Source organism: Poecilia formosa, unplaced genomic scaffold (genome assembly GCF_000485575.1).
Source record: "Poecilia formosa unplaced genomic scaffold, Poecilia_formosa-5.1.2 Scaffold570, whole genome shotgun sequence".
Lineage (NCBI taxonomy): Eukaryota > Metazoa > Chordata > Actinopteri > Cyprinodontiformes > Poeciliidae > Poecilia > Poecilia formosa.
In genome coordinates, this window is record NW_006800509.1 from 104,659 (window position 1) to 115,243 (window position 10,585).

At 40.3% G+C, this 10,585-nt stretch overlaps 1 protein-coding gene across 1 annotated transcript in view; it reads right to left on the reverse strand.

Moving 5' to 3' along the window:
* Positions 1–353: 353 nt before the first annotated feature.
* Positions 354–10,585, reverse strand: part of LOC103129698 (Ral GTPase activating protein non-catalytic subunit beta) — a 52,169-nt gene continuing 41,937 nt past the window's right edge. Inside the window, exons 15-32 of the mRNA XM_016665326.1 lie at positions 9,956–10,020; positions 9,727–9,871; positions 8,095–8,225; positions 6,761–6,943; positions 6,510–6,658; positions 5,898–6,085; positions 5,369–5,472; positions 5,120–5,272; positions 4,935–4,994; positions 4,320–4,529; positions 4,074–4,232; positions 3,115–3,280; positions 2,916–3,038; positions 1,722–1,852; positions 1,496–1,604; positions 1,062–1,140; positions 984–988; positions 354–364 (exon numbers count right to left, since the gene is read on the reverse strand). Coding sequence (XP_016520812.1) covers positions 354–364; positions 984–988; positions 1,062–1,140; positions 1,496–1,604; positions 1,722–1,852; positions 2,916–3,038; positions 3,115–3,280; positions 4,074–4,232; positions 4,320–4,529; positions 4,935–4,994; positions 5,120–5,272; positions 5,369–5,472; positions 5,898–6,085; positions 6,510–6,658; positions 6,761–6,943; positions 8,095–8,225; positions 9,727–9,871; positions 9,956–10,020 — 2,171 coding nt within the window. The remainder of the gene's footprint in view (positions 365–983; positions 989–1,061; positions 1,141–1,495; positions 1,605–1,721; positions 1,853–2,915; positions 3,039–3,114; positions 3,281–4,073; positions 4,233–4,319; positions 4,530–4,934; positions 4,995–5,119; positions 5,273–5,368; positions 5,473–5,897; positions 6,086–6,509; positions 6,659–6,760; positions 6,944–8,094; positions 8,226–9,726; positions 9,872–9,955; positions 10,021–10,585) is intronic.

The following is a 10,585-nucleotide window of genomic DNA, read 5'->3' on the forward strand; positions in this document are numbered from 1 at the left end:
TAAGGTCTTAATCATTTAAAAGCTAGAGTGATTTATTAAATAATTTGTGAAAAGTTTATACTAATAAAATGTCATTTGAATCAAAGTCTAAATGTGATTCAGTGATTTGATCTGAAAATCTGAAGATAGAACTGGTTTCTGTCAGATTTTTCTGTGCAGGAAAAGATTCAGTGAAAATTTTTTTTTTTTTTAATCTGCCAGCAATTTCAAAACTGAAAATGTAAACTCATAACCTGCTGATGGTCAGATTATGAGCTCAGCCTCCCTCTTCTATCGAGCTAAGTTCAACTAAATCCTCCTTCACAACATCTGAAGTTCAGATTGTCAACTCGGTGTTGGACATAAACTCTGCTTCACAACAGCCCTAACACTATGATGAGGAAACACGGCTTGTTTACAGTCAGGAGACTTTATAAAATCTCACTATGTCTGAAATATTTTTTGTTTTAGTTTGCTGTGTTGGTTTCTTATTATCTGCAGGAGTAAGATATGCTGAGGAAGCACATGTCAAACCTCCCACCCAGAGAGACAGAAGCACACGATCACCCAGGAATGGAGTCTAAATGAAGGCTTGTTTGTTTTTTCACCTTCTGTGTCACTTTGTGTGATACGGGGCCCCCTAGGGGACATGGAGGAAATGTTTTCTTTTGTTCTTTTATGTATTTAGTAGTCAGTTCATTCAACATCTTGAATACTGAAAGTCTTTCTCCTACTATATAAGTTTTTTGTAAAGTTTTTCCATGTAGGAATTCTGTGTTGTTACATTGGTGACTTATCTAAAGTTTTATATCTTTGCCTTGTGGATAAAGGCACCAAAGTTAAGAGTAAAATGGTGCNACAACAAACTGCTCTGCCACACTTCTTTTTTCTCTGCCAACCTTTGCACACACATCATATGAACACTTCCTGTTTTGCACAGCAGGTTGAAAGTACCATTTTGCAAAACAAGCGTTTCTTTTTTGTTTGTTTCTTCCTTTCTGCACCTGATCTGAACCAAATCACAAGACGATGGGTTGTGCAAGGCAGAAAGCAGAGTGCTTTCAGTGGTAACCTCTGAATACCTGCAGGAAGTGCTGTTGCTCATGCTGGCCTCCAGGCCTGTGCTGGTTTCCGCCAACAGATCAGACAACGGGAAGTTCTCTGCAGACCAAAAACCCAAAGCAATCATCAACAGTCATGTCGTATTTAACACCTTCAGATATTTTTGCTGAACCCTGAACAGTTTTTTTTTTTTTTTTTTTTTTCTCTAGTGGCCTTTATTTGATAGTTAATTGACAGGAAAGTGGGTAATGAGAGAAGGGGGAAGACATGCAGCAAAGGTCACCAAGGTCGGGAATCGAACCTGTGACAGCTGCGTCGAGGACTAAGAACTCCATATGAGGGTTGTGCTTAACCCCTGCGCCACCACAGCACACCCCAAACCCTGAACAGTTTTATCCAAAAATGTGTATGGCCACATGAAACAGTTTTATAACTAGAAGTAGTGTGTGCATACCGATATCATCGAAGCGCTCCACCCAGACCACAAACACTTTGGTCTCAGGGCCCAGCTGGGGGTAAGACTTTCCGGTCGATGACCTCTTCGTCTTCACCAAAGGACTCTGCTGCAACAGTAACACAACTTAGCAAGTTTAGGCAGTGAGTACATTAAAAAAAAGCTAAATTATGTTCTGTGACATTGTCATAGAGGTTCTGTTTAGTCAGACAAAATGCAAAGCTACCTTTTTAGCAGACTCAAGGCTCTCAGAGTGGTTGGGGAACAGTTCCAGTGTGAGATTAGATTGCTTTCCAGGAATGAGGTCTGTGTTGGTGTCTGCCTCCACTGTGGAGTCACTGTGCACAGACGACGACTCTGCAACATAGCAACCCAGGAAAGTCGCTTTCAACAACCTGGTTTTTCATTACTTCACATGTGATGGTCCTAGTTCCTGATCATTTTTAAATTGTGATTTTGAACCTTTCCAAACTTCATCCTCAAAAATTAATGAACTTTTGAGTAGAAAAAACTAAACTTTTCTTTTGTCTCTCTACCACAAACTACAACACAGTGTGACAAAGTACTATTTTATGCTCTTGGATTTTAGGCCAACTTCAGCCAAAACAGAAAACACTTCCACACGACGCAAAAAAAGAAAAAAAAAAAATCTTACTAAGTATATTTATCCAGTTTCTAGTTCAAACATTTTAATACCGTGGAAATAAGATTAGCTTTACTTCAGACATCCTCTTAATATCTCTGGGGAAAAAAATCTGCAGGATAAATATGCTTGTTTTAAGTCATTAAGTCTTGCAAACAGATTTTTAAAAAATAGTAATTTTACCTTTTTTTAATCCATTTTCAAGAATTATTGATTTAAAACAGGCCTATTTATGTTGTGTTATTTTAAGTGTGTTAACATATTTGAACTAGAAACTAGACAAAAACAAGTTAAAATTTTGTGTTTTTGCAGTGCAATTGCAAAATGAAAATAAACAATTCCAGACTGAATACAGATCTTGTTTAGTTTGTTTTACAAAATTCCAGAAAACAGGAATTTCTGTGGATTGTTCGGCATCTGAACCAAACTTGGATCCAATTTAAAACACTCAAATAAAGAGATCTGGAGGCCAAACGGCCATTTTTAGTCTGTCAATGAGTGTGTATTGTTCCGTCAGTAATTCAAAAACCAAAATGTTGAATGATTTGTATGAAAATTGCAGCTGTGATGTGACAATCTAATCATACCGTCATTCTCTAAAAATAAATATATTTTTTAGGAACAAATAGATTTGATCTCAGACAATGAAATGGTAAAGTTCCCAAACTAAATTTTATTTTTTCATACCTACATTAACTTGTAAAGTGATTTAATCAAATTGCAAATATTAGAGCAGCAAATATCTGCTCAATTGTGTAGAAGTTTCTGAACACAAACCTGAATTTTCTGTTAAAGAGGGAACAACAAAGGCAATCTCTGTGAGAGCATCAGCGTAGTACAAAACTTTCTTCTCTCCGTTGAACACTGAACCTCCCGTGTCCTCGGGGCTCGCTGCTTCCTCTGACGAAAACAAAAACCGTCATTTGGTGAAGATAACAGCATCAGTTGCTGCGTTTGGAACTGTTCGTAAGCTGACCTGTCTGAAGATCAGTGCTGTCAAAGCAGGAGTTCAGGGACCAGCTGGTGTCCAGGTGGCCCGTCCAGCCCGGATGGTGGCCCACATCCACAGGCCAGCCCAGAGACAACAAGAACTCCAGGAAGTGGGGCTGGACAGTAGCTGATGACTCCACATTCCTCAAAATCTGAGCAACATGGAGATGCACATTAATATACCAGAAAATCATTTTTGCAAACAGAGTGAAAAACAGCAACAATGTTCTGACTAAACAGAAAAATCTGTCTGCCCAACAGTGAAGAGCTAAACTTCCTTTTCAAGTCTAGATCATTTACGTTTCATATTTTTCAGCAACAAGGCTGGGCGACATGGACGTAAAGTTCCAGCACTGATCTTGATAAACACACACATTTATAAAGAAGTGTGATTTATTTCACTAGCACACACAGTAACTGCATTCAATCATATTTACTGATATTTAATGAGTGGAGAAAATAATAAAACTAACCAACAATATGAATAGTTTTAGGAATTTTAAACATCATTAACTGGAATTTATTTTGACAACAGTAAATCAAATTGCTTATGATAAGAATTTTATCATGTTAAATAATACAAAAAATACCTGGTTCAAAGACCTTAACACCATAAAAACATAATACAGTCAACAATCATAAAATAAGCAACAAACAATACAATTTGTCAAATGTCATCATCAAAATCATCAAACAAGTATTCGTCAAATAAATTCACCAAAGTTCCAGTTATGAGGAATCAAAGGCAGATCTGATCAGGTGGGTTTTTAGTCACTCAGTGTTTCTGCAGCATTTCTGCAGTTTTCTGGAAGTTCATTCCAGAACAAACTTTTATTTGTAAACCATTTTATTTTCAACCAACGTCAAAATCTATTTATAAAATTTCAAACTGCACATCTTCAAGGTGCCAGTAAAATACCTGCAGTCTGGAAGTCTGTTTATTACCTCAGAGCTGCTTTTCTGTCCCGCTCTCACGTAGAAAATAAAGACAGTGTCAAACGGTCGGCAGGGCAACAGATCCAGATAGCTGATGTCATCAAAAAACCCTGGCAAGGACGAGTCCAGGCCAATCAGATGAGGAGGTAGACGGCTGTTGTTGGGTTCCTGAAAGAAGTCACACGAAGGCGGTAAGCTGGTCGAGTAATGGCAGAGTTTACAAACGAGAGGGAGGGGAAACGTGTTTGTACGGACCTTTAGGGCTTCCAGAGACAGAAAACCAAAGTGAGAGAGGAAGAGGCGTGCTGTTTGGAACTCCTGCGAGGGCGGAGGAGGTTTGCACTCTGTCTGAGGGTCTGGGAAGGACTTGGACTTTAAGAGCTCCTCGCTGCGCTGCTCCAAAGTGTTTTCATAGTCTATCTGCTTGGCCATCAGACTGCGAAGCTTGTTGTGCTGAATTTCCAGCTGGAAAGGAGAAGATGTGGTAAAACAAACAAACAAAAAAAAAAAAAAAAAAAAAAAAACAGGAGCTGGACAACCAGCAGCTGACTGGTAAACCTTCACCGTAAGACTCCCGCAACCAGGACAGGAACCTCATCCTCAGATTAATATGCGTGAAAACCTTCATCTATATCACAGCACAATGAATAGAATAAGTGGCACAGAAATCCAGTGAAATGAATCTTTATCCAGGTCTTGTGAAGCTTTCTCTATTAACATTGTCTCAAAATGACAACATGTCAACTGATTATGGACTTCCAGAAAGCTAAAGAAGAACTGGATTACCATAAAAACCAGTTACACCAACCCAACTACCTTCACCTGCTTGTTTTTCACCCAAGTGAATTTTGTTTCTCTTCAACAACTTACGTATTTACACATCAGTGAACTTGTGGCTGCTGAATCATCCTCATAGCCCAAGCAACCCACCTGAGTTTGTACAGTAAACAACATCAACAATCAGCTTCATGCTGGTTTTCAGCCACAGTTACCCTTCAGATCTGCAGAGTTTGCATGAAACTGTAAACAGGAAGCGATCCAGTGAAATAACGTACCTCCTTACTGACGATGTCATCCAGGTCTGGAATGCTGACATCGGCTTTGACCAGAGGGATCTTATCCACCTCCTCTGGAAAAGGCCTCTGCTTCACGTTGTACTTGATGCCCACATCGTCATTTGGCGTCGGGCGGCTCTCAGGAACAAACATCTGCCATGGGAGGAGAAATGTGGACAGATTCATACTGGAGTTGTTGGCATTACTATGGACACCAATGTTTGACAGTCATTTCTGATGAGATCTAACCCTCTGATTGGCACGAGCCCCTCTTGGCTGATGGAAAAGCTGCATCGTCCAGGCGTGTCGTCCTGCTGTTCCTCGGATCAAAACGGTCACAGACGGACTGGGATCTGCAGGGACAGAAATGTCAGTGAAGAAAATAAAACAGGTTGATCACTTGAGGAGAACACCATTCAAATTCTTAGCTATTTTTCTACAGGAACCCCTGTGCACTGATATCAATACAACTGTAAAGGTCAATAACTGATGTTATATAGATTTCACTACCCTTTCAACACCTCCATCTGACTAACTCAGAGAAGGTAGCTTTGATTCTTCTTTATTGAGAAACAGCATTCACAATGAAGACAACTTGAAGTGCAACCTGGTAGTTAATGTGTTTTGTGTTTACTAAACAAAAAAAAGATTGAATTTTTGAGTTTTCATCCTGGTGAGTCTCTAATATTTTAAACTCAGCGATAATGTTTTAAAATAAAAGCAGGTCAAATCATTTGTAATAACACAACAATGGGGGGGATGATGCTGCGACACCGACTCTGCTCATTGCCGAGAGGTTGCTCCAGCATGGCAAGGATCACAGAGTTGTCCAGGACGAAGTAGCGGAAGTTAGTGGCTCCTGTGGCACTCAGTCTGGCGTAGCGTATCAGAGTGTCTTCGTTCAGCAGGCTGCAGGTGGACGCAGGTCCGCTGGGAGAAGGGAAAGCCCCCAACACCTGCATGATGCTGGGGAACACCAGCAGAAAAGCAATTCAAAGACGTGGGTCAGTGAAAGCAACACAGTGCAATCTAATAGGATTCACACACAAAAAAAACTTTGATTACATAAAGAAAAGAAAAGTTTTATTGTCTTTCTTAAGTCTTTTACAAAGTTAACCTGATGATTTGTTCTATGGCTTGTTCTTTACAACATTTCTGAAATGACAGTTGTACATAAAAATCTATCACAATCAGCTGACAAGTTAGCCTAGAAAGACAACAGCAACGCATCATTTCATTTTCATTACTTCATTTCCAGTCACTTTTTGTATCAGGATAGTAAGACGATAATCGTTAGCAGCAGTCCTAAAGTCAGACAGACAGCGAGTGTTGAGGTGTGAGTGACTAACTGTGGAGTGTTTACCAACAGCGCAAACACTGAACATCTCACCATGATAACGTGGCCTCAGCGGCGTCCTTCACCCTCATTGAAGCTGGATTGTGCTCCTTCTCCGCTTTGTGACGCACTTCCTGTTCATGGCGAGACTTGCTCCCAGAGATTCCCAGTTCCACAATCTCCAACACTTCCATCAAACAATCCTGGCAGATAAATGGAAATGCATTTCAGTCCAAGAAACTTTCAGCACCGACTATCCAGACTGAGCAAAGATGAAAACGTTTTCAGTGCGTCTTTGAATGCACCTTCTCATCTAACATGCCAGGGTGCTCTGTGAGCCACACGCAGAGAAACTGGAAGGCAGCTACGATCATGGAGTGAAGGTCTCTGGACTGCAGAGGGGCCGGCCGGCTGCACTGGTACACAATGTAGCCGCAGATGGAGCTGACAGCACGTTTACGCTCCGAAGAGTCCACTCCCACCTTCACCTAATGAAGACACAGAGTGTCTGGGGGTGAGGTAGATGGCCGCTTGTTTTTGCATTACACGTTTGTTATTTTCAGTTTTCTGAAAGAAGCTGTCAGCCTTTAAATTCAAAACACTCCAATATTTCAGGACTCATGATGTCTTGAGCCGTTTGTGCACTGGAACGGAACGGGACGCTTCGGTCCGGTTCCACCCGAACTGCAGCCTTGTTGTGTTTGCATATAACCGAGGGCGGCATCAAAGCGGTACCTGACGTCATTATTTTTGAAACTAAACAATGGTTTCGATGTAGCGGCCGAAGCCTTTTCCTCAGAGATGCGGCAGAAAACTTTCTCTTTCCTTGTTGACCGATCTGGTTCATTCTGTACTCGTTCATCAGCGAGTAAGCGGAGGAAAAACAATACCTCACCATGGACCAGGTATCAGCAGAATATTGAGAGGAATTCATCGCAAATTAAAAATAATAATAAAAAAATATTAAAAAGAGCACTCTTTACAAAATACAGTAAGAACAGTTTAGTGAGAACCAGTTAGACCCAATCAACAGTTGAATGCAAAACAACCAACGGCTGACTCTAAACCAATCAGCTGCTGAATTCTAAGCAGCCCCATTTGGCCGGCCGGATTGGAACCACGGCTCTTGTGGTTCCAAGAAGCCGGGTGGAACCGGGTCGGAAGTTCTAATGCAAACACGGTCGGCCCTACTTTGAACCCGTGCCGTTCCGTTCCTTTCCTTGCAGTGCGAAAACGGCTTTAGACACTAACAAGGCTACAACTGGTCTTTAGCAGAGAAACAGATAGTTATACTTAATCGTTGCCATGAGGTACTTTCCCACTCTTTCACCCTTTATTTCACACAGACCTCCCAGTCTCAATATTTGTTGCTGAAAAGCAAAGCAGCTGTAGTTTCACACACCCCACCATGTTTATTTTTGTGATGGAAGAAAATACCACCGTCCTGCATGCCTCCCAAACATCTGGTTAGACTGGAAATACTGTCCAATGGTTGTTTTAAATAAACATGCATGGCTCTGCAGAGGAACCATCAAAGATTTCAGTTAAAGTTCTCACACAGAGGTGTGAACAAAAGTTCATTTGCTACTGAAGCAGAGAGACTGACTGGCAGTAACACGTATTAAAAGCTTGTACTTACCTTGGCCAGTCCCGCCAGCAGCTCTAGGGCAGCCAGAGAAATGCTCATGTCTTGTCTCCACTGAGAATTGAGCCTCTGTGTGACCAAGTGGATGCTGCGCACCAGCAGGCCTGCAGCCGTATCTGGAAGAGCTAGATCATAAAACACCCCGAAATACCAAACACCGCGAAACAGAAACAATGAAGGGTTAAAGCCACACAGCTACAAGGTCCGACAGGAGAAACACTCAGAGCCCATTTAGCAAAAAGAAAAACATCATGCATCAACAACATCTCAACACTGCATAGCATTCATTACAAGTGTAAACTTAGAGAAAAGATATAAAATACACGCAGAAAGAGACAGGGCTGAGCAATGGGAATAGATATGTTATTGGTTAATGTGAAATGAATTAATTAATATCAAAAACATTTACAAATACAGCTGTTAGATTCATCTAGCCAGTAAAATTTATCACTCAGTCATGTGAGGGAAAAGATCATCTCTAAATAACCTTTAATTAGGGCTGAAATGATTAATTGGATTAATTGTACTGAATCGATTACTGAAATAATTGTCAACTAATTTGGTAATCGATTAATCATTAACTGCAGTTTATAGACCTGGAGAAAAAAGACCATTTAGTTAAAGGACATAGAGCAGAAGTTGAGCCAAAAAAATACATATGTACATTTTGCATACAACATTAAAAAAAAAAAAACTTTGCTCAAGTGGCAAAGTTTTAACTTCCTCTGATTCAAAATCATAAAACAAATCTACCAAGCACCTTTTGATAACCAAATATTAAGTGGTTACTCCAAAAACATAGCCAACAGATCCATTCTACACTATATTCATGTTGAGTCGAGCAGAAATGGCCGAGATTTTCACATGTTGATGTTAGAATTATGTTTTAGCTGCAGATGTATCTTTTGTTACAAATGAACAACTATTCCCTAAGAAAATGCTGTTTGTTTTTTTTTCTTCTGAAAATTAGAAAATAAACATTTTATTGTCTAAATTGCAAAAAACTACTGGTTTATTTGTGTTTTTTTATGCATTTCTAGTATTGTACAAAATAAACTTAATTGGTTAAATGAAAAATCTGCAGATGGTGAAAATTTTTTAGTCCAATTAATTGATTAATCTTCAGAATAATTGATTACTAAAATAATCATTAGTTACGGCCCAAAATTCATGGAGACAAATTTTTTTAAAATAAATTTAATCATTAGTATTTTTTTCAACATATTTCTAATATTGTATAAAATAAGCTGAGTTGGTTAAACGAAATGTGCCAATTTTCTTATGTGATTAATTGATTAATCATCAGAAGAATTGATCACTAATATAATCGTTAGTTGCAGCCCTACTTTTAATCAGACCAGAATACTCCAAGCAGTCATTTAGAAAAAAAAAATAATAATAAAGTTGGAAAAATTGTCTGAAACTGTTAGTTCACAGCAAACAAATGAATCACCTACAAAGACATTTTACCCAGTGCTTCTTAACTCTGCACACCACCTTAACCACGTTAGCTACAAACAACAGGTATGTTAGTCTGGTGTTGCTGCGAGCCTCAGTGAGCATCACTGATGAAGAGCAGCATCAGTGTGTTAGCTGGCCAATCAGTGGCGTGGCTGCGTGTCTCACCGTAGTCTCGGAGCAGCGCCTGCGCCGGACGCTCACAGTCTGGGCTGGTGGCCTCTGTGCTGCCGCCGCTGTTAAAGCTGATGCCGCTATTAGTGCGACTGTGACTCTGACTTCTCAGCGTCACATGGCTTCCATCTATGTTGCCCTGAAAAATGGGGAACGGCAGCCATCTTGACGAATGCAGTGGACCAGTTGTTGAGAAAAAGAATGGGTCTGATCTGAGCCTTACCGTTTCGGTCTGGGCTCCTATGGCCTCTAGCAGCGCAGAGTCTTGGACGATGTTTAGCATCGCGCCTGAGTAGGATGGAAAAATAATAATAATAAACAGACAAATAAAAATATCAACAAGAGATAATTGTGTACAGGGTTTCCCCCAGTGTATTATAGGCCTGGCAGCCCGCCATCCTTTACTAGCGCCACCGCCAGGCTAAGCCTTTCTTGTTTATGTTTTTAGGAAAATAATAATAATTTTTTAAAAAGCAAACTTTTTTTTTTTCTTTTTTAAGCCGGATTGCAAGCGTTTCTGTTGCTCTGTGCGCTTCACTAGCGGAGCAGATTTATTCCTAAAAGATATGTTTATAGAAGATAGGTTTATAGTTTATGCATTTAAAGCCAGACCAATCACACCGCTGGCTCCTCTGCTCGTTATCTCGCGCGCTGCAGTAGCTGGATTAAGTTTACCTCAGCGCGGATCCCGCGCGCCTCCTTTCACTCAAACTGGACACAGGCTGACCTGTATGGATATTTACAACAACCCCCTGTGAGGAATTATGATTCTTTCCAGAGTTTTTGATCAAGGTAGGACTTTAAACACCACTCTGGTTAGCTCTGGTTGCGCAGCTCTACGTGAACTGCAGGA